This window comes from Lonchura striata, chromosome 2 (genome assembly GCF_050655825.1).
Source record: "Lonchura striata isolate lonStrDom1 chromosome 2, ASM5065582v1, whole genome shotgun sequence".
Classification (NCBI taxonomy): Eukaryota; Metazoa; Chordata; class Aves; order Passeriformes; family Estrildidae; genus Lonchura; species Lonchura striata.
In genome coordinates this window covers 7,939,413-7,965,708 of record NC_140704.1, presented here as the reverse complement: position 1 = coordinate 7,965,708, position 26,296 = coordinate 7,939,413, and the positions used below count along the sequence as shown (strand labels likewise).

The 26,296-nt window shown below is 39.6% G+C and overlaps 1 protein-coding gene across 8 annotated transcripts in view; it reads left to right on the top strand.

The window, feature by feature from the left end:
* The window catches only part of PAXIP1 (PAX interacting protein 1), a 30,661-nt gene extending 13,911 nt beyond the window's left edge, over nt 1-16,750 (top strand). For 2 of the 8 annotated variants that reach the window (XM_085563396.1, XM_085563411.1), the window contains exons 7-20: nt 1,332-2,046; nt 2,792-2,886; nt 3,843-3,938; nt 4,242-4,379; nt 5,697-5,818; nt 6,358-6,542; nt 6,668-6,711; nt 9,054-9,121; nt 9,503-9,605; nt 11,743-11,911; nt 13,446-13,546; nt 14,679-14,813; nt 14,897-14,972; nt 15,466-15,932. In XM_085563396.1, coding sequence (XP_085419522.1) covers nt 1,332-2,046; nt 2,792-2,886; nt 3,843-3,938; nt 4,242-4,379; nt 5,697-5,818; nt 6,358-6,542; nt 6,668-6,711; nt 9,054-9,121; nt 9,503-9,605; nt 11,743-11,911; nt 13,446-13,546; nt 14,679-14,813; nt 14,897-14,972; nt 15,466-15,578 — 2,160 coding nt within the window. In that variant the 3' untranslated portion in view covers nt 15,579-15,932. Of the gene's footprint in view, nt 1-1,331; nt 2,047-2,791; nt 2,887-3,842; nt 3,939-4,241; nt 4,380-5,696; nt 5,819-6,357; nt 6,543-6,667; nt 6,712-9,053; nt 9,122-9,502; nt 9,606-11,742; nt 11,912-13,445; nt 13,547-14,678; nt 14,814-14,896; nt 14,973-15,465; nt 15,936-15,963 lie in introns of those variants that run through there. The other 6 variants (XM_085563451.1, XM_085563427.1, XM_085563421.1 and 3 more) reach the window with 6 other exon arrangements.
* The last annotated feature ends 9,546 nt before the right edge of the window (nt 16,751-26,296 follow it).

Sequence of the window (26,296 nt, the reverse complement as noted above, 5' to 3'; positions counted from 1 at the left end):
AGCCATAGAATGATTTTGAAGATTTTATCCCTGTATTTTGAAATGCATGTCTTGAAGCTTCTGTAATTTTGGCTTTTGCTACTTGTTGTGGAGAGAAGCTCCTCACACCAAGCCATGGAAACGTTTTTTGTATGTGTTATTTTTAGTTATTGAATGTTTCTACTGTGGTGCTGCCAAGACATGAGTGATGGGTGATGCATTGATAGTCATGGCTGCACATGTGTGCGATACCAGCACAGAATAATAATCAGAATTATTTAGGTGACACCTGAGATGTTTTGATGTGCATTGTGAAAACACTTGAGCCACCTCTGATGGAGAGTTGATGGATGGTTGAGAGGATACAGTAATTGGCTTTGTGTTCTGGTGATGGGCTTTGATTCCTCTCTCACACGCATGTCGTCACTGAGAGTGACACTGTGTTGAAGTAGTGAGGGTGAAGGAAACAAGCTTTGCAGGATTCATCAAAGCTGATTTCATGTTTAAAAGACTTCATGAATGGCAAGTCTAGAATTTCCTATTGCTCCTTCTCATTTGTAATAGGTAGTTGATATTAAAATATTTTAATTAATATGTAGGACTCATCCTAATCTATTAGAATTTTTCCTAATTTTCCTTTTTCTGATGCATAAAAATTTGCTTCCTAACTTGTGTCTGCTTAGTGTGAAATGATTTTTCTCTTAACAGTGAGTTATACCTTTAAAAATAAAATCAAATTCCAGATTACTTCAGCACTCTCTATAAAACTAAAATCTAGTATTCTTAAGTAGGGAGGTTAGGTTGTTTTGGGCTTTTTTTCCTCAAGAAACCGTTTGTGCTCAGCAGATTGATGTTTTGTTTTTTGGTATTGAGATTAAAAAACAAGCTATATATTCCTGAATTGGTTCAAAAGAGAATAAGTGTTTCAAACAGCACTAATTAATGAAGGTATCATTAGCAATTTGTAAGTGAAAATAGGACTATGGAACTGAATTTAATGGGCCTGTGGGATGTTAAAATTAATATTGCAGTTGATCAATGTAATTATTAACGTAGTGTTGTCATAATGCTGTTGGAGAAATTATTAATAATACAGGGATGGGCTTTAATCTTAAATTTAAGTAAAGTGTGCATTGCTGTTTATTAGGAGTCACATGCAGCTCCACACTTCTTTGTGTAAGTCCTGTCTTTTCATTCTGCTATTAGGCAGTTAAAGATTTTTGTTTAGCTCACAAGGTATTTAGGGTGTAGGGTTCTTTTCTTGTAGGAATTGTATTTTCCCAGTAGTTCTTTAGATATTTTTAAAACTGAATGACAACCAAAAAGTCACAAAAATAATCTTTGTTTTCTAGATATTACAATCACTTTCAGCACCTACAAAAAGTTTAGACCAACAAGTAAATCATAGCCAACAGGGACATCCAAATGTGGTGCTGTTTAGTCAAGTGAAACTAACACCAGAGACACATTTATTGCAGCAGTCACATCAAGCACAGCAGCAACAGCACCATCCTCTCTTACACCTTCAACCTCAGCAACTTATGCAGCTCCAGCAGCAACAGCAGCAACCCCAGATCTCCCAGCAGTCTTTCCAACAGCAGCAGCCTCACCAGTTTCCCCAGCAGCAGCAGCAGCAAGTCCATCAGCAGCACCAGTTCTCCCAGCAGCAGCTCCAGTTCCCGCAGCAGCCGCTCCACGCGCAGCAGCAGCTGCACCGCCCTCCGCAGCCGCTCCAGTTCCAGCAGCAGCATGTGCTGCAACAGCAGCTGCAACAGCTGCAGCAGCAGCAGCAACAGCTACAACAGCTGCAGCAGCAGAACCTGCAACAGCAACAGTTGCAACAGCAACAGCTGCAACATCAGCAGCAGCAACTACAGCAGCAGCACTTGCAGCGACTGCACCAGCAGCATCAGCAACAGCAAATGCAGAATCAGGCAGCACAGCACTTAACTCAGACACCTCAAGCACTACAGCTTCCAGTTGCAGCCCAGCAGCCACAACACCACCAGCAGCAACAGCAGCAACTGCAGCAGCAGCCGCTTTTTGGGCACGATCCAGCAGTGGAAAGTTAGTAATTACTGCCTTCTGATCCTGGAAAAAAGTAGCTAATGACATGAATTGGGGTGGAATACCAAGAAGTAATGCTGTGTTTACAGGATGGGATTGTAAGAAAAGCCACTCACGGCTCAGAACTGGTTTTACTGATTTTTAGGCAAATAATTAAATAATAGCTAATGATGATCCAGCAATCTGAAAAGCATGAGAGTGCTGAGGACATTGTCTTTTCAAATATACAGTTGATATGACAAGCATACAACCTATACTTTCAGAACAGTGTTAGTAAATCCATAGCAGAATATTTTTAAAACTTTTTTTCCTTTGGGAGAGGAACAGCTACAATTTTGGAAATACTGGTCAATTATTGACAGTTCAGTATCAGAAAATTGTCACACCTTGCTTTGAATTGTAGTTGAACTGAAAGCTTTTTGATTGTTCTGGCTGTTCATAGATGATCTCTGTAAAAGAGGAAGTGGTCTTATGTTTTCTTTTTTGTGACCCTTCCTTTTGCCCCTTTAGCCCCTCTTCTTCCAGGAGAAAAAAAAACTACCCTTAACAAAATCAGACTCTGGGTTGAGCTGTGCCTTTAAGGCTTTCAGCTTTGAAATTTTGGATCCTACTTTTTCCAAGGGAAGTACACCTAGGAGGTTTATAACCTGGTAATAGGAGGAGGTCAGTGTAGCAAATGTGTTCTGAGATGAACTCTTCACACTTTTAAGTATTTAATTGTTTTTTATGTGCCAAACTATTTCAGTTCCAGAAGAGTATTTCCTACTGGGCTGTGTCTTTGCAATTGCTGATTACCCAGAGCAGATGTCTGACAAGCAGCTGTTAGCGACCTGGAAACGGGTAAGATTGTGCAGTATTTCTAAAAAACTATAATATAATGTCATAGTCCCTAAATTCTAGAAGAAACCATTGGAAGTACCTCAGCACTGTTCACTCTTCTTTAGGCATTCTTTTGTGTAATTCTTCTGTTACGAACTAAAACAAAATTATTCAACTGCTGCTGACCAGAAAAAGTAATAGAAATAGAAATACTTCAGGTGTGCAGCCTGGTTGAATTAAGTGTTCAATCAGAACATGATCTAAATAAGCCTTAACTATTTCCCAGTTATTTATGCTTTAATCAGGCAGCTGTAGTACAGCAAATGTAATATAGCATCGCTGTCTAGCTTTAACTTGGTTGTGTAAAAACATTCTTTTTTACATATAATTTTGGCATTTAGTAGCCTGTGAGGTATCCACCTGAGTGAATAAGATGGAAGAATAGAGTGTTTCTATTTTTTTGCCAACTTCTATTTTTCAGAAAAATCTGATTGTATCCTTTCCTAAATAAGAGGACTTTGATGTTCTTCAGAAACTTCTGATGGATTTTATAGTTGAATTTTCCCTACAATTTTGCATAATCAAGTAAGCTGTTGACATTTTTAACAGCACTTGTGTTTATTGCTGAGATAGAATTGAATAGTTCATAAAAAAATTGTTTAACAGTTATACTGCAAAAAATTAAAGACATGAGAAGGGTTATATTTGTTTATATATCTTTATTTCATTTTTTTTCCATTTCTTCTAAAAAATAGACTTTTTGTTCAGTGAAAAGCTGCATATTTAATTTTATTTTTTGTTTTCAAAATTGTTCTAAAGCTAGATAACAAACCTAGTTTTGGGGGGTAACTTTTCAGTGAAGTGGTGCTAATGGTGACAGTGTCCTAAAGGGTGGACTTTCATTTCAGACTTTTTGTTTCTTAATGTAATGTAAAAATTCTTATTTCGTAGAAGTTCTGTATTTACTCTCTTACCAGATCATTCAAGCACATGGTGGGACAGTGGACCCAACCCTCACGAGCAGATGTACTCACCTTCTCTGTGAAAGCCAAGTCAGTAACATGTATGCTCAGGTGAGCCTGCACTGGTGCCTGCTTTCATTTTATCACTGCAAAGGCAGGCCTTTGCATTGTGGGCTTCATGCTTAGACAGCAAATGTAAAGTTTCTCATTACATGTTTATTATGATTTGTGTTTCTTTGGGGTACAAACTTTCATAGTGCCTGTAGTAGACTTGTTCCAGAGAGCACCAAGGAAGATGCTATGAGAAAGAAGTCTAAAATATAGAGAAAAACAATTAAAATCCAAGGTTTGATTTGTAGAAAAAGCTTTAAAAATATTTTGGGTTGTAAAAGCTGTTTGTGCCTGTATTCCTAGGCTTTAAGAGAAAGGAAGAGATGTATTACAGCACACTGGCTGAATGCAATCTTGAAGAAAAAGAAGATGGTCCCACCTCATCGAGCCCTTCATTTTCCAGTGGCATTTCCACCAGGAGGAAAGCCATGTTCTCAACATGTAAGAAGGAAAAGTTTACTTTGGAAGAATGCTGGTTTCATTGCTTGCTTCATTCCATGAGCAGTATTAAAACAGGGCTAGAAACAGAGCATTACACATTTGTTTTGCCTTGGAAGAAAAGCTTCTGTTAATCTTAAGGTGTTGTGTTGATGTGGTGCTGCTGCTGCCAGGTGTTTCTCAGTGCTTTGCAAGTCTCTCCGAGTTCAGAGTGGTGAGGAGTAACACCTGCCTTTTTGAGTTACTCTGTGACACTGAGAGGCAAAGATTGCTTGACTTACACATAGCAAGGTAGCAGCAATCCAGGCTGCACAGTTTATAGTAGCAGAGCAGCAGCACATCTAACAGCATGTGCTTCCTTACCATAACCCAGGATTTTGAGAGGATTTTTGAGGGTTTTTCTTAGTCAGTGCTTATCAGATACCTAAAAAGGAAGCCTGTGCTGCTAATCAGAGGATAGGAGGTCACAGTTCATTGCCTGTGCATTGAGGAGCTGTGAAAGTGGAATTTTGTGGAATTGAAAAACTTCAGTTCATTGAGAGGCATCTTGAAATGTACTATGCTGTGTAAACCAAGATGCCAAAGTATGTCTTGGCATTGGATTTCTTTGTGCTGGATGCAGACATATGGAATGATGGCCTTGCTAATAGCCTGTCCTGACTGATATAAAAAGAAATACATATTTGGGAAAATCGTGTGTGTACTCAGTGGTTAATAGTAAATGTAATCTGCAATGTAATAAACACAGTTTTAAACAGAAGTACTGTTGCCTTTCCCTAAAGAAAAGGTGAGAATGGCAAAAGCAAAAAGCTGTCAGGATATTAAAGATAATAATGGAAGATGTAGAATTACAGTTCTGTGATCAGCTGGCACAGTTTATTTGTCTACATTGCAGAGTAGAGCACAGTTCTCAGATTTTTAGAGTATAGCAAGTATGTGTAAGCATTTTTTGTGTGCATGCCTCTATTTTTTGTGTGCAGCAGAAGGAAATGGCAGACCTGTGAGAAGCAAATTAGCTCTGAGCTCATCCATAATAATGCTGTGGTCTCTGTAAATAAGAAAAAGCTGACCAGAAGAATGAAAATGATTCTTCCTGAGTCAGAGCTACTGCTAGAAACTTGAAATTTTTATGTATAAACAAATAATTTTAAAATTGTACTGTTTGTATCCTACAAGCCATGCTTTAATTGAATGCTTTATACACCATGCTGTGCATTTCATTGTAATGTAAAAAATTAGCCATGGAAAAATACTTTGCATGGGAATATTTTGTAAGTACCATCAATGTTCTGTTACTTAAAACTGTCTTTCTGCCTGCAGATAATCTCTGTGACAGGATTTGTTGATAGTGACAGAGATGACCTCAAGCTTATGGCCTACCTAGCAGGTGCCAAATACACGGGCTACCTGTGTCGCAGCAATACAGTTCTCATCTGTAAAGAGTAAGTCCTTGCTTTCTCAGCATCTCAGCAACCTCTTCCCAGTAGTGCTGCTCTGAACTGAGGTGCTACATATGGCTCATTATAAGAGTGTTCATTGTAATCAGTTCTGCAGTTTGATAACAATAAACTTAGTGATGTTGTAACTTGAACTAAATTACAGCACATATTAAGTGATAAATTTGGCCTTCTGAACACAGGCAAAACAGAAGTCATTTCTAACTTTCCTATTTTATAGTATTCTTAAGTGGTGCTCTTAGATCATCCATAAATAAAATACCTTTTTTAAATAACTGTTCTAAAACGTTGGAGGAGGGAAAATTTAAATCCAGGTCTAAAGATTCCATTTGCAGCAGAAGTTCTCCCCTGACTGGCTTGTTCCGACATGTAGAACAAAAGCATTTTTTGGAGTATCTCCTCTGTTACAGTTAAAACAAACAATAGACCAATAAAAAACACTGATATTTAGATTTATTATTAGAAATTGCTATTTTTACTGATTTCTTTGCAATACAAAATATTTTTCTTCTCTGCCCATCAAGGGCCAGCGGGTTGAAGTACGAGAAGGCCAAGGAGTGGCGGATCCCGTGCGTGAACGCGCAGTGGCTCTGTGACATCCTGCTGGGCAACTTCGAGGCGCTGCGGCAGATCCAGCACAGCCGCTACACCGTCTTCAACCTCCAGGACCCACTCTCTCCCAGCCAGCACCTGGTGCTCAACCTGCTGGGTAAGAATCACAAAGCCCTCTGTTGTGCAGCATTTTGGTGTGCCTGTTTCATCAGTAGGAGCATGTTTCCTCTGGTATGAATAATTTGACACTGGTGTCATTTTGTTCTGTTCTCCATTCCCTAGATGCTTGGAGAGTCCCGTTAAAGGTGTCGCCAGAACTTCTAATGGTATGTTGAATTATTGTATATATTTGATAAGATCACTTCTTGCCTCTGCTGAAGCTCCTGGTTGTACTTTTTGTTAATGTTCTATTTTATTTTAAAGAATCTGAGAAATAATCTTTTTACAGAGTTAAGGAATTTTAGTGAGATACAGAAAATTAAGTTACTGTTGACACACCTTTGGCTAGATGTTTCATTCTTCAATTTCTACATCAGACCTTCAGAAAGGGTGTAGTACTTTTTAAATCAGTACTTAACACTTTGTAGATGAGATCAAATAAGGGTTTTTAAGATCAAACACCCAAAATCAATAGGAATTCTGTTAGAATATTGACTGAATTTTACATATGATACATAATGTAAATTAAGGGTGGAACTACTTCATACCATCTCTCTGATATATACTAAGAACTAAAACCAGGGGTATATATACCATGTATTTTAAGATTTAAAAATATACCATGCATACTAAAAAGTGTAGTTGATAACCCTGAAATATCAGCAGGAATGAACAATGAAAAATTGTACCTTTAAAAAAACATACAAGTGAAGTAAATTTAGTCATTAAGGGTTTTCTGCATATTCAGAATAAGCTGCAGTTTTCATGTTAGTTCTTACACCTATCTTGTGTTTTTGTATTGTAAATTTTCTTCCTGTTTCAGATTTATACTTGATAATTTTTCACAGTATGTCTTGATGTAGGTAAACCTGTACTACAGGTGACTTTCAGATAACATTTTGTATTGCACAAAAATGTTTTGCCTTGCCCCTTGTGCTTGGATCACTTGTATCTCAGTTGCTTTGTAAACTTTTCAGAAAAGAGCTACTTAGTAACTCTCAAAGTGTAATTTGTCGCAATATTTTAAATGGGTATTCAGGGCACTGTCCCTTGACTACTGTTCAGCTCTTTTCCTGACCATGAGTTTGAAACATTCTTCTTACAGACCCTTGTGGATTTGTTTCATGGGCCTGTAGGAAACTTGCTTTTAGAAAACAAAATGCTTTTAAAAATTAGTTGTCTTTGTATTTTCCTGAAGATGGAAAACATTCTGCTGTTACAAAATAAAAAAGTCCTTGAGAAGAAGCAGTATTAGTATTTAAAACAGCTTTTAACTAATTCAATTTTGATTTTCTTGCCACCACCCTTTGCCATCCACACAGCAGTTGAGCTCATCTTAAAACCGGTTACATTTTTTGTGTTGGTCTGTCCCACCAGGTTTTTGTCCATGTTTTGTCTTGTGTAGCAAATGGAGACCTCAGGGGATGGGTGGGTAATTTAGTACCTGCCCTTCTGTATTTATATGGGGACCCTTCTTGCCCATGTGAGGTGGGAATTTTGTGACTTAGATTGAAAGGAGCTTCAGGAACCAGTCTAGTCCAGCTGTCCTCCATGTATCCACACAGGAATATGGTTTGGTAATAGAAAATGCAGGCCATGTGGAAGTGACAGGGAAGACAAGGTACTTCACTGCCTTTGCAGCAGGCATTTCTATTTGTCTTGGGGCTTGGGGTCTTCTTCTGAGGACAGCTGTCTTGTCAGATGCTGTTGGTGCCATTTATGTCTTGCATTTTCATAGTTGAAATGTCTATCAAAATGTGAATGTGTGCACTTTTCTTTGCAGCTGCTCATACTATGGGCTGTCTAGCATAAAAATGCTTGGTCTGAAAGCAGGGAACAAACCCCTGTGGCTTGTTCTTCCCAAAGGAACATTCTCACAGCAAGGCTGGTACAATGCTGCCTGTCTTTCTGTTCATGTGCCTCTAGCATTTTTCATTAAATTTAAGGCATTGAAGGTTAAAAAGAAATAGATGTCATGCACTCCTGAGCCTGGGAGCTGTGGTTTCAAGTTACTCAGACCAAGCAGAGCCTAAAACCTACATCTGATCACCCTTGGGCACATACTCTAGAGTCTGATTTGGTACTGTGGAGGTGGCACTTTATATCCAGCTTCTGTTTATGTAGTTAGGGAACTTGAGTTTAAACTGTATTTTCTGGGATATTACATTCCATGAATTTATCACCAGGAAGAATATTGTGGTCTTCATGTACTTAACAAATGGACAGGCTTTTCAGTCTCCTTCTCATTTAATTCCATTTCCATTGATAATTAGCAGTGTTATTTAAAGGAAAAAGGTCCCACAATATTTTATTTGGTGTGCACTTTCAGGGTTACCTAAGTTTGTGGAGAAGCTTTGGGTGATGCTCAGCTTTGCTGTTAGGCTCTTTGTGTCAGTAGTAGGTGCCTCATGTATTCAGCAGTGTGTATTTTTCATTTGTGATTAATTCAGGATAGAAGCTGATTTCCCTGTTTAATTCAGATCTAAACATGTAACTGGTCTGATTTCAGGGTGTGAGGTTGCCTTTGAAACCAAAGCAGAATGAATCCAGTCTTCAGCCGTCTTCCAAAAGAGCAAGGTAAGAACAGCAGGGAGTCAATGCCTGTAGTCTTTGATTGATTGTTCCTCAGAAGTGTCAGCTGCCCATCAGCCTGCACCATCCTGTGCCCTGCTCAATGGAATAACTCTCAGTGGGTTTTGGATGTTGCTGGTTCCTCAGCTGGCAGGAACAAAACAATAGCTAAGAGAGTGATGTAGTAAGAGAGCTGGGAGAGTGCAGAAAGAGAATGTTGTGTTCTCTCCATGGTGATTTTTTTTTCAGAAAAAGTTGTGCCTAATTCTCATTCATGTGGGTCGTTCCATCGTTGAAACTTGCAAAAGTGTTCATGTCCTATTTTAGGATTACAGTTCTGCAGCCTTGGGCCCAAATGTCACATTTTGTATTTCCCATATTCTGTAGGATTGAAGACCTGCCGCCACCTACTAAAAAACTCACCCCTGAGCTGACACCAATGGTGCTCTTCACAGGATTTGAACCTATGCAAGTGCAACAGTACATTAAGGTGACTTTCAGGCTTATCTCTTGTGAACTACATTGAAACATCTGACAGTTTTTTAATGGATGTTTAATTTTTGCTAAGACTTGATAAGCATATACCTAGTGGATAAAAAACAGTACTTACCAGCCCTGAGGTTAGGATAGGTTTTTATGAAATTAGTTTTATTTGGTAGCTGTTCTCCTTCAGTTAACTACTTTACACTACTGTGCTACTTGCTTTCTCTTTCTGTAGGGCTGCTTTAAAAAGCAAGAAAGCCCTTTCCACATTTGTTTGAAAATCAGCAAATTTCATGACCAAAATTAGGTAAGAAAAATAGTGATGGTTGTTCTGGATAAGACCCAGTATTCTTCTAGTGGGGTTGTTGTCTGTAGTGCCAAATGCTTCAGAGACAGCTGATGACAAAGCTTATGGCAGGTGTGAGAAGTTCTTATGGAGGTTTTGTTCTGTTCCCTAATAAAGCTGTACTGAAACTTAAATGTACATCATTTATAACATTCAGATAATGAGAAGTAAATGAGGCCTTATTTGAGTCTACTACATTTCTTAGAAATACGCACTTTGATATCCTCAAAAATACAAAATATTTTCTTTATTACACCTATACTTGTTTCTAAAGTGGTTTAGCTTCAGATTATTTTTTTTTTTTTGCACTGTGTGTATTTGAAGCTTGATATTGAATATTTTGGGATATAAAATGTTTTTCAGTGTATCTCATAAATGAGATACACTTGTTGTCTGTCCTGTTGGTATCAGGTTTATTATACAGAGACTGTTTTGGTAACAGCTATGTCTCACAAATTAAAACAATCAACTTCAGCCTCAAAGCTTCTGAAGTTGACTGAAACCTGGCAGCACTGATGCTATCAAAACTCTGCAGAGTTTGGATCCCTAACAGGAGCTGGATACTCCTCATCTTCTTGAGATGGAGGAGTAATCTTTGTACCTGTATGGCCAAAGGGACACTTCCACATCAGAGTGGAAGTCTTGCAAGGTCTGCACTCAGGCAGAAGTGCTTGAGGTGGGCATAGAAAAGCAGCCTTTGCCTTTCAGAGGGGTACTATGTCCTGTTCACAGGGTGTTTGTTACCAGGAAGGAAGTAAATAGTGGAGATGTGTCACTGAATAATATTTTTGTGCATCATCTTTATGCAAACCATCAGAGCATGGTAGAGAAGAGCTAAAAGCACTGTCCCTGTCTGTCCTATGTGCTCATCATTATCAGAGCAGTGGAGTGCACAGGGCTGCCAGAGACCTCTTAGACCTTCTAACCCAAGTAACCTTTAGGCCTTCTTGCTTTGGGACTCCCAAGCATTCATGCAATAAGAACTGTTAAATATTTATGCTTATAGATATTGGTGTGGGTTTTATTTATTCGTGCAAAATTTTTGTCTTAATCAGAAATCCAGGGTGCATAGTTAATAAAGCTGTCCAAATATTTTTTCATCCTTGAAATTTTTATGAGGGGGGCACTCTTTATCTCTAACACCTGTGGTAATCTGATGTGCCTCACCAGCTCATTCATTGTGTTGCTCATTCCTTCAGATAATGAGTGGCTTAATTGATAAGATAGCAGCTGTGAGGAGCTAGTTTGAGTTTGGTGGCTTAAACCAAGGAAAAGGGAATAGTTGCTCAGTATCATCAAAAATGCATGTGGAATAATATGTGTTTTTCATGAGATGCTTTTCTCTTTAAAGACAAGCCTATAAAAATTAAGTTTGTTGTAGCTACAGTGTGTACTGCACCTTCCATAGAAAATAGGGAAATTATTATAAATTCTTATTATTGCTAACTTAAAATTTTATATCATGTTTCACTGAAAAAAAAAATTTAGTTCTATCTCACAGGTAGTTCCTTGCTTAAAAAAAGCTCAACCCAAAATCTAAAAACTGCAGAAGCAGGAAATTGTTTTCAGTCTTGCCAGATGATATTTATGTCTGGAAATACTTAGATTTTCAGTGGCTGTAAATTCTGTCAAAATTAATCAACTTGAGTAGAGGAATCACTGTAACATAGAAATCTACATTTACTATTTCATTAGGAGCTTAGTTTTATTTGATGTGATGATACAATATTTAGCTTATTTTTTTCCTCCATTTTTTAACAACCGTTGCATTCTGGTTTGTGTTTTGTACAACTTTCAGAAACTGTATATCCTTGGAGGTGAGGTAGCGGACTCTGCCCAGAAATGTACCCACCTAATTGCCAGTAAAGTGACCCGAACTGTCAAGTTCCTGACAGCAATTTCTGTAGTCAAGCACATAGTAACTCCAGAGTGGTTAGAGGAGTGTTTCAAATGCCAGAAATTTGTTGGTAAGTTAAATTAGTATCAATTCCTATAGTAAAATAAAGGTGCATTGATAAACATGTTTAAATACAATTTTTTCTTTTGTCTTCTGACTTCAGTAGAGTTCAGCTTTTGAAAACAGAAATTTTAATTCTACAGCAAATCCTGTTGTCATCGTTCACATTTTTTGAAGAGTAATTTGCAAAGTTTTTAAATAATGATATTAGCAGCTAGTTTGTATTCCACTTGAGTTAGAAGGTTGTCTTAGTATGCTTAAGCAAAGCTGTCATAAGAATTGTTTGGTTTTTTTTAAATCAAGTTCTCTTTCAGCAGAATTATTTTGTTTCCTTTAGTTTTCCTTTGTTTTAATACAGTTTTTTTCCCCTTAAATGAAAGAAAAACACGTTTAAAAAGTTTGTGTTAGGGTCATTAAATGATTGGATATTGTTAAGTATTTTATTTTTTTCTTGGGTAGTCATTTTGTAGATTTTTACCTGTGAGTGCATTATTTTTTAATTCACCCTTTCTGAAAGGGTGATTATTTGGTTTAGAATTGTTTTTTGCATTTTATGTGATTGTAAGAAGAAAATGTATAACATCGCTGGCTAACCACTATAAAGATTTGAATTTATGGATCATTAATTAATAAACCAGCAAATATTTCTAAAAATCCCAAGAAGGTAATTTCCTTATTTGAGCATCAGTGAACTGAGAAACTGATAAATTTGAAAACCCTTAGAAGATGAAAAAAATAGGGGGATTTAAGATGACTGTTGTGATCTAGTACTTGAAGTACTTTACTTATTTACTGAAATTAGGTTGATTTGTAGCTAATGGGCTGGTTTCAGTTTTGTACCTGCTGAAATGATGGAAAATGTGGCAGTTGTTTACAAAAATTGTCTTAATTGTTTCTTTTGTCCCTTGGAAGAGTATTAACACTGTCCCTTGCAAGTTGTCAGAATTGTCCTTGGAAAGAACAATTTGTTCTCTGTATAATTTTTTGGTTTTGTTTTTTAGACTTAGGGGTTTTGGATTAAATTGGAGTTAGAAATGTGTTTGACATAGCTTTTTTGGAAAGATAAAGACTGAAATTCCATCCCTAATAAAAAAAGAAAAAAATGGGTGAATAACAGGACAAATGGAACAGATGGAAAGTTCTTTCTGTTAATACTGTATGAGGACTTGAAGAGAGTTTCTGGGCTCCCATACGTGGTCACAGTAATTTGAATTTAAACTTAATCCTTCTGCTTGATCATTCTCCTTTGCAGAGAATCAAAAAATAAAAATTTGCAAGTAGCTCTGATAAGTTAGAAAAAGGCACTTGATAAGACAGTGATTGTTGTTAGGTATGGAAGTGTAAAACATAGTTTAATTCTCCAAGTATTTGGTAGTCATCTGTGTAAGAAGCCTAATGAAGAGGGAAGTTTTAATCCTGTTTAATTCTAGAAGGTATCTGCCATTCAGAGCTACTCTGCCACCAAGATATTCTGCTCAGATTCCCTCCTGGGCCATGGGAATGTCTGTGTTTTGTGTGCCACATCATCAGTCTTTCTTTTTCAGATGAGCAGAACTTTGTGCTCAGAGATGCTGAAGCTGAGGTTCTTTTCTGCTTTAGTTTAGAGGAGTCTCTAAAGAGAGCACAAGTAGCTCCACTGTTCAAGGTATGCAGTTTATCACAGCATTTAAATACTTGGGAGTTTTCAACCTAGTTTTTCCATCATTGGGACCACAGGTTTATAGCTGAAAGCAGTAGAGCAAGCTGGCATATAACATGAAACATTTGTTGTCAATTTTCATTTTATGTCTGTTTTCTGCCTAAGCATTGGGGTGGATATAAACCCTCCGAATGACTGGATCCTGTAGATGATAACCAAACAGTCTCAGTATATTTGTTCACTTCCAAAATTTAGAACATTGCTCTGTTACTTGTAAAAAGCCACTTCTTTTCTTTGTTCTCTCTTTTCTTTTTTACACCAGCCTCATAGTCAGAGCACTTGCCCATAAAAATGGGAGTCTGAGGGTGAGTTTGCCCTTCAGCCTCAGGGAATTCTATTGTGAATCTCCACTGCATTTCCACTCAGCTGTTTGCTAGGATGGTGCAAGTTTTTTTCATGCCTCTGGTTAAAATTACATTACAGTGCAGAGAGGCATCTGGATATCTGAGTTGCTGAAGATTCTTCAGCCTAATTGAATTGCAGACTGTTTGGGGGTAAACCACCTAAAATAAGTATTTTTTCTACCTGTAATGAATAAGGATCTATGTCTTCTATTATGTCTAAATGCTACATTTTGCTCTCAGTTTTGCAGATTAAATAGCAAGATGTTTTCTGGTTTTTTTTCCCTAGCTGATAAAGAGAGATAATCTACTTTGTGATTTGGTCACCAATCTCAGTCAATTAGTAGAATATTTTTTATCAGGAAGTAATAAATTTGGTGTTGATTATAAGATAAAAGTTCTTTTTGTAACACTTGAGATGTCCCTGTGCTCAAAGAAGTGAGGAGCATTGTTCTTATGTGTCTTACCAAGCTGCAGTTGTTACTTTACAGATGTGGAAATTGGCACACCTGAACTGTTCAAATTCATCAAAATTGTGCATTTGCCCCTCCAGGGGAAACATCAGCAGTAATTAAGGACATCTCATCAACTGATGAATCTGTCCATAAGCCCAACCCCAGTTTACAAAGCCTGCCCTGCTGTATAAAAGAAGTGTCACATGACATTAAAACTTCATGTGTTGCAGAAATCAGTTAACATAATAATGCTTTTTCTTGTTCTTCCTTTTCTCTTTTTAGGGAAAATATTTTTACATTACACCTGGAATTTGTCCCAGTCTTTCCACCATGAAAGCTATTGTGGAGTGTGCAGGAGGAAAAGTATTATCTAAACAACCTTCTTTTCGAAAACTCATGGAGCATAAGCAGAATAAAGTGTGTTGAGTGTTGCTTTGTAAAATTTATTTATAATACCTTGCCATGTTCTTCTGAGCTAATCATTACTTTCTTTCCTTTAGAGTTTGCCAGAGATAATCTTGATTTCCTGTGAAAATGACCTTCATTTATGTCGAGAATATTTTGCACGAGGCATAGGTAGGTATAAGCTTTTGTTGTGATTGAACAGTATAACTGTTACTAAGATTTTTTTTTCTATTTCCCAGTTATTATTATTATACAGATACAGAGATCTTTTGAAGTTTTCAGATACTAATAGAGGAGTACATGGACTATCCTGCAGACTATGGAGAAATCCAAGCCAGCTGTTTGCTGGATATATCTAAGAGTTATTTTATAAGCAGAGCACCATAAGTTTTTGAATTTAGCAACAACTGAAACGTCAGTGCATTACCAGCATTATTCTCATCCTAATTTCAGAGCACAGTCCTGTACCAGCTACCAGGGCACCATCTCAGTATTTAACAAGGGAGTTAGGGGTTTTCACTTTAGTTATTCTCACTTTAGTGTAGAGCCCCAAGAAGTGCTGTATTTAGTAACAGTGCCAGGAGCAGTGTCAGGTGTGTCATTCTGCAGAATGAGGCAGAATTTCTGTGTAGGGTGTGAACTGTATGAATTTTGATATTTCCAGATGTCCACAATGCTGAGTTTGTCCTGACTGGAGTGCTTACTCAAACACTGGATTATGAATCATATCCTTTTTGTGTAAAGACATTTTGCTGCTTAGGGGAGTATGGTTTTTAAAAGTTTTTCTTAATTAGGAATTAATATGTAATGTTTGCTTGGTAGGCTGGTAGTTTAACACCTAGGAAAGTAGCTTAAATTCAACATGGAATTACTTTTTGATGGGAAATACTGCAAAGGAGAAGGAAGGCATGGTGGTCACAAAAGAGTAGTAAATATTAGTAAATAGTAGAATATTAGGCAATGGGAAAAGAACTTGCCACTAAGGGAAATATTTGACACAAGTTACTTTCAGATGAGGGAAGCAGCTTTTTTGAAGACTGTAGGCCCTGTTTGATAAATGCAGTGGAGGGACCAGTAACGCCTCTGTGTCTTTATGCATTTTTTTTATAGAACTTGTATTTTGCTGTCATTTCTTACAGTTGTTCTTCCTTAACAAACTTACATATAAATTTACTTGATGGATAGTAAAATGCCTTACTGCTCTGGAATCCTTGGAGCATTATATCTAGCAGTTCAGCCATTGTACAAAGCTACTAGAACTTCCTGTGGATGCTGTTTTCCAGCTGTTTTCCTAGGGATGATGAGCAGTTTAAAGCAGGAAAGCAAAAATAAACTGCATCTTTTTTAGGATGTGTAATTTTATTATGCTGAAACATAATTTACTATGTTTTGTATTATACTACCATTTTGAAAGAGCCCATTTTAGGTATGATGAGCCCATTTTTAAGCATTTTGAAATAAATTATGGTACTTCAGCCAAAAGTGTAATTTGGATGTAAAAATAGAAGGGCTTACTATCTATTAAATTATGGATGTCGAAGATGAAAATGTTTTGTACTTTATTTTTATTTCTTATACTCTATTTTCTTTTATATTGATATTTTGCCCACATTTGAAATAAATGTACTTTTAAATGTTTTACTCTATATTTTAGTGGTCGTTCATTTTTTTGAATACTGTGCAACAATGGCACTCTGGTAAGAGTAAATTACTCAAATCTTTTTCCAAGCAATGTGAAATTATTTTAAGCTTATTTTACCAGGTATGTTTTAATATATGAATCCCAGTGCTTTAAAGGGAAATAATTGTAAATGTATATATGTGTTTTTACTGAAGCAGAGAAGCTGCTTGAAGGAGAAACTATAACCCTGCATATTCCACTGTTGTGATAACTTTCTGTTTGTATAGTGAGTTTTACTAAATAAATATTAAAAAACCAGTCTCCTGAATCTATATTCAGTGGTATTTCCTAAAACACACAGTTCTAATAAACTGATTTGACCATTTTTATCGGTTTAGATTCCAGCAGATGAAAAAGTGATACTAAAAGCATTTATTTTCTTTCTGATCATCAAGACAATTCAGCTCTGATGCTGTATAGGCAAGTGAGTATCTGCACTCCCACATCAGGGAAATTATTGATTTCAAATCTCTTTTGTGCTGTGGCTTTAAGTGTAAATCCAGCTGGTGCTTGATTCACTGATTCTGTTGCCTTTCTCCCAGTGCCTTGGTTGAACAGAGTGCTTAAGTGAATGACAAATTGCTGCTGTAAGAACACAGTGGTAGTAAATGTCACGATGAGCGAGGTCCCACAGAGGTCACTGTGTGCCTGTTGCCTTTCATTGCTGGCTCTGGTTCCTCAGCTGTGTCCGTGTCCTGAGCTGCTCCTGTGCTTGGCTCTTCTTTTGCGAGCAGAGAGGGCCTACCTGAGGATCACAGGAATGGTAACATTTCTACCATTGTGACTTTTGTAAGGTGGCAAAGTGGGATAAATGAGAATGTTGCACTTTGGTTACCATGGTACTTTTTCACAAATGCTATTTACTTATGGCAGGGTTCTGTGTTTATTCTTAGTGTGATGTTCAGCTCTCTGAAGTGTAGCTTCCTTTTCATTATGAGACAGATGAAGGAAAAGTGTGTAATGTGGAACCTAAGGTTGGAAATTGATGATATGATTTTGTGCTTTAACTTTAAAAACAGTAAAAAAGGAGGAGGGACTGCAGTGGGAGTTAACTGTTGGTTGGTAAGTTGTGATACAAATTACTTAAATTGTTCAGATGTGTATCCTGGCAAGTCTGGTCTCCCTGTCAGTGGAGGGAGAGAAAATCTCTGAAACCTGACTTAAAGAGCCCTGCAGAGACACATCTCTCAACAGTTCAACAAAGCAGTTTAGTTATCTGAATCTTTCAGAACACAGAAAACAAAGTTAATCCCACCCTAAAGAACGTCGTAATACATTGCATGAATACTATTTTTACTGGAGAAATAAATGCACCTTTTTCTCACTTAAGAATGTAATACTGAAACGATCTGAATCTCTTAATCTCTTTGAATGAAGAGATTTTCTTCATCGTACTTGTTACCAAGTGGCAGGAGGATTTTGTGCCTTTTCCTTCCTAAAGGAAAAGTGCCTTTTCCTTTAAAACATTTATCAGCTGTTGCAGCTTTTGAATGCTTGGCAGTTTTGTGGTACACAGAACTTAACTTGAATGCATATTTTGTACCTGTCATGCACTCAGCAAGTCTTCTGCCTGCCTTCCAAGATGCGTTGTCCTACCCAAGTTTAAATGGTGCTTTCAGAGAGACACAGGTGTCAGGAGTCAGCTCAGCTGTGCACAGGATCAGGCCCAAGGCTGATATTGCCCCACCGTGTCCTAGGAGCTAAAGAGACCTGCTACAGCAGCTTGGTGCAGGTGGGAGGCAGGGGGAAAACGGGTTTGGATGTGTTGGCAGTTTGAGCCTCAGCAGTGTAGACTGCTCCACTCCATAATGCATTTATGCTTGTGAGGAGTTCTCAGCCTCTTGTAGGCTTGGCTTCCTCCACGTTTTCTACAGTGAAGCAGTGCTGAGGATATGTAATACCTTTGCCAAGAGCTGTTAAGAGTTAAGATGTGAATGCAGTAGCATCTGCAAGGTAAATTTCCTTACAAAAACTATCCAAAATGCTGCCAGATACTGCATAGAGAAACTTGAGGAAAACCAAATGTGATCATGGAACAAATGAACCCCATGGGAAACATGAGTGATAATGCATCTGTTTCATGATCAGTGAAGACAGTATGTTTATTTAGCCAACATACAAGTATGACTGATTTGATTAACCTTTCAATTAGAGTGAAAAACACAACCTGCCAAGAAATAGTCTTTCAAGAACCACAGGAGCTGTCCAGAGCCAACTGGCTTGCACAGATGTTACTGTGTGTGATTAGTGAGAGAAAGGGTTTTGATGGAGTATTCTGGTACAGCATTGCTGTTAGGATCATGCTTTTGCCTTAGTGGAAGGCTGTAATACTTAAGTGTCCATTTGATCCTGTCCTCTGTATCAGGGAAAAAAAAAAACCTTTTCATGTTGTCACAGAAGATCCGTAATACAAGCTACAAAATTTACGTTCTGTAGAATCCTGTTCTGCTAAAGTAGTTATTTAAAGGTAAATGTAGAACATGTCTAATAGCAAAGACATTCCATCAGTTAGGGCTATGTTGGAAGTCAAGCTCACATGGTCTCCACTTGTTACTGTGCAGCTTTCTGTGCTGTGAGTCATCTAGTAGAATTGTGGAACTGATTTCCAGAAATACTTCTGGAGTAGACCTCTCGAGGTTAAGTGCCCAGTATCTGGAAGGGTGGAGGTGCCACAACCTATGTGGGCATGTTGTTTCTGTATTTTACTACCCTCAAGAAAATAAATAAATCATCTTTGTGTTTAGTCAGAAAATCCATTGTTCCACAAGTGGCTGGTGATGCTCGTTTTATCCCCACACACTCTCCAGCAGAGTCTGGCTCTTACCTTCTGTTTGTGAAGCACAAGAGGCTCCTCCCAAGGGACAGGCATGGTTGAGAAACGTCCTCAGTGGGATAGAGGAGCCTTCCCTGGAGGACTGAGCCCTCAGGAGATGAGCTCTTCGAAGGGAATTTTAACCTGCATAGTGTGTATGCAGACAAGTGTGAAGAGTGAGGGATGCTTGGGAAAATACTCCCACCTTCACCAAAAGGATACATTTCTCTGATCCTTGAGCAGTGCTTTGTCAGAAAGAGACCAAACTGGGTCTGCCAGGGAGAAAGCATCAGTAACAGGGAGCACTCCAGATCAGACAGCTTTGAGTGGGTTTGTCCTTGTAGCAAGCTATACCAAAAAGAAAAAAACAGAGTATTTTAAGCCCAAGAGGCCAAATTGTATAAATATATCAACAAAAAGACTTTTAAATGAGGCAACTCTATCAAAGAGATGGAACAGAAGTTTCCCTCCCTGTTTTTTGTGTCTTCATAGGATAGAACCTCACTTAATTCTGTTTAATGTTGTGGGAAATTACACAGCCCTTTCTGGTGACAGGAGTTTTCTCCTTACAGATACTGCAAACATTTTAATAAGCAAATAGAAAACCTCACCATTTTCATGGCTTTTGGGATTTGATACTTAAACTTGATAAACTCACAGCTTTTTATTGACAATAGCTATGTCATGCTTCCTGACTCTGTGAGAGAAGATGGAGGAATGTCTTTGTCAGAAAAAAAAACAAAACTATTTGAACTGTATTTGTGAAGGCTGGATTAACCCTTGGGGCCCTAAATAGTGGAGCCCACCAGCCTTCCAGAGGCCAGGCTGGAGCAGAGGGAAGGAAGAGAAGCTCAGTGGTAAATGCAAGCAAAGTCAGTCAGCATTACTCAAAGGAGCCCTCTGAAAAAAAAAAAATATGTACTTCAAAATAGTTCAGAATTGTTTATGTTCTGTTAAAGCAATGAAATATTTTCAAAGGAGGAAGGGAGAGAAGAGTGTGATTTTTCACATGACAATTGGGGCTTCCAGCCCAGCATGGAGAGAGGCAGACCGGAGCCACCAGGCCAGCCCAGAGGAGTCTGAATTGCAGATAAGTCAGGAGGGGTTAAACAGTTCCTGAGCTCTGCCGGGGCCGGGAGCTGCAAGGCTGTGACAGACGTGACAATAACCAGCTTCCTTCTGCCTGCAGTGACGTTCTGCTGCTCACCTGGGACAGGCGGCCACAGAGCCCTCGGGTGGTGACTCGCCAGCCCTCAAAGCTGGGTGTTGCTGTGGCTACACAGATCCTGCAGACAGATGCACTTCGTGGAGAGATCTGCAGATGTGACTGAAACGCACTGGAAGAAAAAGGGAGGCATCAAAATGCAGGCATGTCCTTCCTCTTGCAGCATCCTTTAGCTGAGGGGCTGCACAGCTCACAGCCCCTCAGAGGAGCTGTGCTCCGAGGCCTGTTGAAGTCACCTCCAGCAACGTTTCGAGCACAGCAAACCCATGCATCTCCACCCAGGCAGAGACTCCCACCTCCCTGCCAAAACCACCTTGCCTCATGCAGTGAGTGTGTTGGTCAGTCCAGTGCTTCCTACTCTCACATTTCACACTGCTTTTGCCCCTTGCTCCTTTTCCCTCTTTGCCTGGAGAAGGCTGCAGTAGGCATGGATTAAACTTCCCAGACTCTCTAGCTACTGCTGAGCTCTAGACTCCTTCACCTGGCCTCCCCAGTTCCACCATCTTTCTAACAGAGTACCCAGCACAGTATAAAAACTATCCAGCATATTGAAAGTGCTAATTAGGGCATTAAAAGCAATATATTTAGTGTCCTTAGCCTCTGAACAGTCTCTAACCCCTCCAGGCTGCAGCACAAGCAGCAGATCTCATTTCCATCTGTGGTCTTCATCTTGACTGTTCCTCACGTTAACATGGGGTCACAGCAGGGCTCTGGAGTGGAAATCAAGCAGTTTGCTCAGGAGCAGATTCTCCACAGGTTCTTTGCAACGTGTATCTCAATATATTGGTTTTATAGACCCTTTTCCTCTTGGTCACAGTGACTAATAACAGCTTCATTTCCTCTCTTAACATCACAAGAAGTTTTGTATTGTGAATCACATTTCTACTTCTATGGAACAGACAATATAATAAAGTCCAGTTATTAAAGAAGTATCTCTCTCCATCTTGGTAGAAAAAAAGAGTATTTGTTAAATGCTTTACAAGGAGAGAGAATGTATTCCTAGAAGAGATGATCAAAGTGGCCAAGCTCTGAGTAATGTGTGCACCTGGAGGAAAGGTTTTGTGATTGAAAACTCGTTTTTTTATCTGGTGACATCATCTGATTAAGTGACATCATCCCTCTCAGCACAGGGCGAGCTCGGGGCTGTGGGAAGCCCTGGGAGCTTCAGTCATCATCAGCAACACAGAGAGAGAACAAACCCTGCCTGGGGCTGGAGCTGCTGTGCCTCTCTGCAGATCATTTTGGATGATGAACTATTTACAGAGCCATTTTAAACTCCGTTCTCACATGGATGTGAGACACAGGGGCTTTCTGAGAACCGAGAAAGTTTTAAGAGCTAAATGAAATGCTGAACTCAATGGCAAGGGCAGGAAATGTGATGGGAGCTGAGCATCCTGTGTGGGTGTTGTCCTGCTTGTTTTGAAAGATGCAGGGATAATAGCAAGCAAGAGTGGAAACTTCATGTTAGTGCCTCAAAACAATGAAAGAAAATGGACCCTGCCCAAAAAAATGGGAGGTGTGTGTGTAATTTTGTAAGGATAGGAGCCTCTGGGAGCTGACAAATTAGTAAATTATTCCATTTAAATTGATGTATATTGCAATAAACTCAATTTTAATGAAACTAGTTAGGGGCTTTTTGACTAGGAAGGCAAAATGAATTATTAAACTATCAAATAATAAAGTAACTGATATTAAACTAATTGAGAAAATTAAACGGAAACAAAACCACTATAATCACACATGTTGAGTGTGGGGAAACTGAAATGGGAATTCTCATTTCCAGTTTTGCAGCAGAAACACTTTGTAACTGCTGAAAAAGTTGTGCAGTTTATCCAAACCCAGAACAAATGAGAGAAACTTTTGAAGTTTATCTTTTCCTCCAGCACCACAGTAGGCATAAGTGCTAACTTACCACCTCCTCCTTGTGGCACCTCTTAACAACACCAGCACTTCAGGGTGGTTCAGTCATTTATTTAGCTGATCTAATTTATGTCATTAATTGTTTAACCTTCAGTTACACAGAGCTCCAGGATTCATCACCCTCCCTCCACACGAGCTGCAAACAGCCATGGAGCCCTTACTGAGCACAGGTGAAGTTTCTGTCCTCAGCATCCTCTGAGAGGTAAGAAAAAAGAGGGGCAGAAGTGGAAGGAGAAGTATGTCCTTCAAAGGACTGTCAGGAAAATTACAGGTTTGATAGCACCATCCCATAAATTTTCTAAGCTCAGCATGGGAAGTATAAAGGCAGAAATAGCTTTTTTTTTTACCTATAAAGATTTAAATCAATTTCTTCTCCTTTGAGAAACGACCATACCAAACACCAGCTGGCACTGGGTTATATTTCATAGTGGAAAAAACAGGATTCCTGGGCTTCTCTGCTTTTCAAATTTGACAATGACAAAGGAGACTGAGGGAGCTGTTGCAGCCAGTGCCTCTTTGCTTTACCTTTTTCTGCACAAAGTCTGGTTTGCTTTGCTTTGGTGACTACGGCTCCCTGGATTTTTAGGGAAACAGTATTACATCTTTGTGCCCTATGGAGAGAATTTAATACATCAGCAAAAACTGAGTTGCTCTGTCTGGATTTTGCCCTTTAGCTGCTGAATCCAGTGAAGAAAATCCAGGTAATGGATTTTCCCTGGCAAATGAAAACACGTGTTTAACATGAAGCATAGGAGTAGCTGTACTGACCTCTCCTGATTATCACCAAATTTACACCCACCACTAAAGCACCAGAGCTGAGGTTACCCAGACCAGACACAGCCTCAAAACGAGCAACCCAGACAGAGCCACAGCCACCTGCTCCCAGGAGAACGAAGGATTTTGTGAATGGTTTGAGCTGGAAGGGACCAGGTTGCTCCAAACCTCATCCAACCTGAACATTCCCAAGGATGGGTCACAGGTCCAGGTCCATCTCTCTGGTGCTGGGAGCCCCAGGGCTGGATGCAGCACTGCAGGTGGGACCTCAGGAGGACAGAGCAGAGAGGGACAATCCCCTTCCTCCACGTGCTCCCCACGCTGCCTGTGATGCAGCCCAGGATGTGATGACTTTCTGGGCACATTACCAGGTCATGTCCAAGTTTTCATCCCCCCTGTCCCCTGGTCCTTCTTGGCAGAGCTGCTCTCAGTCCCTTCACTGGTTCTGTGTTGGTTCTGGGGGTTTCCCTGGCTCAGGAGCAGGACCTTGCCCTTGGTGACTCCAGGAGCTGGAGGTGACAATGGCAGTGCCACCCAAAGCACAGTGAGCTGCAGAGCTGCCAGCTCTTGTGATCTACTCAGAGTTCCAGGGCAAAAGGAGAGCTGTGAAAGCTGCCCCTGTGTACTGAGCTGTCACACAGGGCAGTGAGCTCTTTATAACACACAGAACACAGGATCATGATGGTAATTGAGTACTTAAAAAAGCAAAAAATCCTGTTGTGCCCTGGGTATGGAATACCTAATGAAATCATGTTTATTGCTCGGCGCTAGGCTGCTAATTTGCTTTGATTTAGAATTTATAAAGATAATTGTGGATGTGTGCATCTGCACAGGGAGCTGTGAAAAGCCTTTCCTTTCCATTTAATGAGCAGCACATTGACATGTACTGCCTTCATTTGACTTCCCTCTTCCAATATGATTGATTTTAGTCCCTTTGTTAGAGCAGAGGGAGCCACTAAGGCCACGTGCTCCCACCAGAGGTGTGGGAGATGGGGAGCTGAGGAGCAGCCTCCTCTCACGGATCTGTGTGATTCCCCTTGCCCTAGAGGAACCCTCAGGGTAAAATAAGGAGAGATGCTCACACTTTACAGCTCTGATCTTAATATTCTTGGTGGCACTTTGCACATATTCACCCCTGGTTTAGTGTTACTAAAAGTGGAATGAGCTGAAAGTTGGAGTAATGTGGTGTCAGCAGTGACACCAAATGCTGAACTGGGATGATCTTTCTCCCCTCAACACAGATTGCTAAATCCACATTTAGAAATCCTAAAGGCACAAAATGGATTGAGAGGAGCCTGGCACTGGGCAAACAGGCTGAATCAGGACCCTGGCAGGCAGCACCCTCCTCTGTTTGTGCACAAGAGCTGGATCTCATCCTGGTTTCTGCCCATGATCAGTTGACTTTGAGGTGTCACACTGGCATGATGAAACTTCTCCTGGAATGGCCAAAGACTTCAGGGGTTTTAAAAGTATTTCAAACAGCCTGTCATTTGAAGCCACTTTGGGAGAGTTGAAGGAGTTAATCACCATTTCCATGAGTGGAAAAAAGATGACAAGAACTATCTCCAGAGAAAGCTTCCATCCCTGAAGGCCAGGAACACTGATTCCTCTCTCTTTGCAAGAAACATCAGAAAGAGGGAGACCTCTGAATTTTAATGCATGTTTCTGTATGTGATTAAGCCCATGTGAGAAGATGGCAGCAGTGCCTGTATGGACCACTGAAAATTCATGTTGGCAGGGGAAGGAGAGGACAGACAAAGGTCACAGCTTCATTTTTAGCTATTCCCTCTCCCTGTAAGTGACATTTTACCTAAGCTGGCCTGGTATCATTCCAGTGGTGTTGCCTGAGGGAATTCCTGGTGCTGGTGTTTCCTTGTCCCAGGAGCAGCCAGGGCAGGGTGTGAAGGCAGGGCTGCAGCTGCCAGCCCCAGGGATGCAGGGATGCAGGGAGCAGCCCCCAGGGCAGGCAGACAGCCACATCTTTGGAGTATGAAGTTTTTTCCTTTATCTGCTTCTAAACCTGTTCAACAGGAGGAAAGAAAAGCAGCACTTAGAGTGTCTGCCCTCCCCACATGGCATGCCTGTGTCAGGCAGAAGTTTTGTCTGACACCTGTGAAAGATGAGCAGATACAACTGTGTCCACCAAACCTGGAGAAGAATCAGGGAAACTCCCCTGTTCATCTGCAGGGAATGTGCATTTGAAGGGATGCCTGATGCCAGCCCAGACAAAACATCTGCAGCCAGAGAGGGATGTCCCCACAAGACCAAGCAGCAAAACTATTTCACCATCCATAGGGACCATGTCAGAACCTGAGAATCTCTTCTGCCACTTGTTCAATCCCTGACTTGCAGCAGTGCTTTCCCCTTGAAACTCCATTTTTCATGTTCAGCAGCAAAGCAGGATTTCCTAAGCCCTTACAAGAGCTCTTTTCCTCTGTATGTTTTGCACAGGAATTAGAGCACATGAAGCAGATTTCTTGTGTGATGAGAGGATGTTTTACATACATCCCTTCAGAGAGCTATTGCTGCACCTCTGGGGAGCCCGAATACTAGATCTAATAATACACCTTAATTAAAATAAATAGTGTTCCTAATTATGTCTTGTCACACAGTTTGTACCCTATAATTTCTCAGTGTGATGCAGCTATGAATAAAACATTAAAAACATATTCATATGTAGTTTTACCCATACAAATGTACTGCTCATGGGCTTCTCAGAGTGCTCTTAGTCTTTTATGAAGATGCTGCAGGTCACATCATGGTTTCCTTAAACTGTGTTTTCATAACTTTAAGGAGCTCTGATTCAAGAAGTGATTTTGTAGCTGTGAGGATGCTGAGAGCCACAAGAACAGTGTCTCCTAACAAAATATATCCATGAAGTGAAAATGGGAGGGAAGAAAATGAAAAGGGAGTTGCAATTTATAGCTAATGCCATGAATTAGTCCCTACTCAAACAACAGGATCAACTTGTACAAGAATGATTATCATAATGAAGGAATCATTCCAGGACTGGTAGAAATAGCTGGCACTTGTGGCTTCAGAAAATTGTAGATTCATCCTGCTTGGGATGAAAAGCATCACTT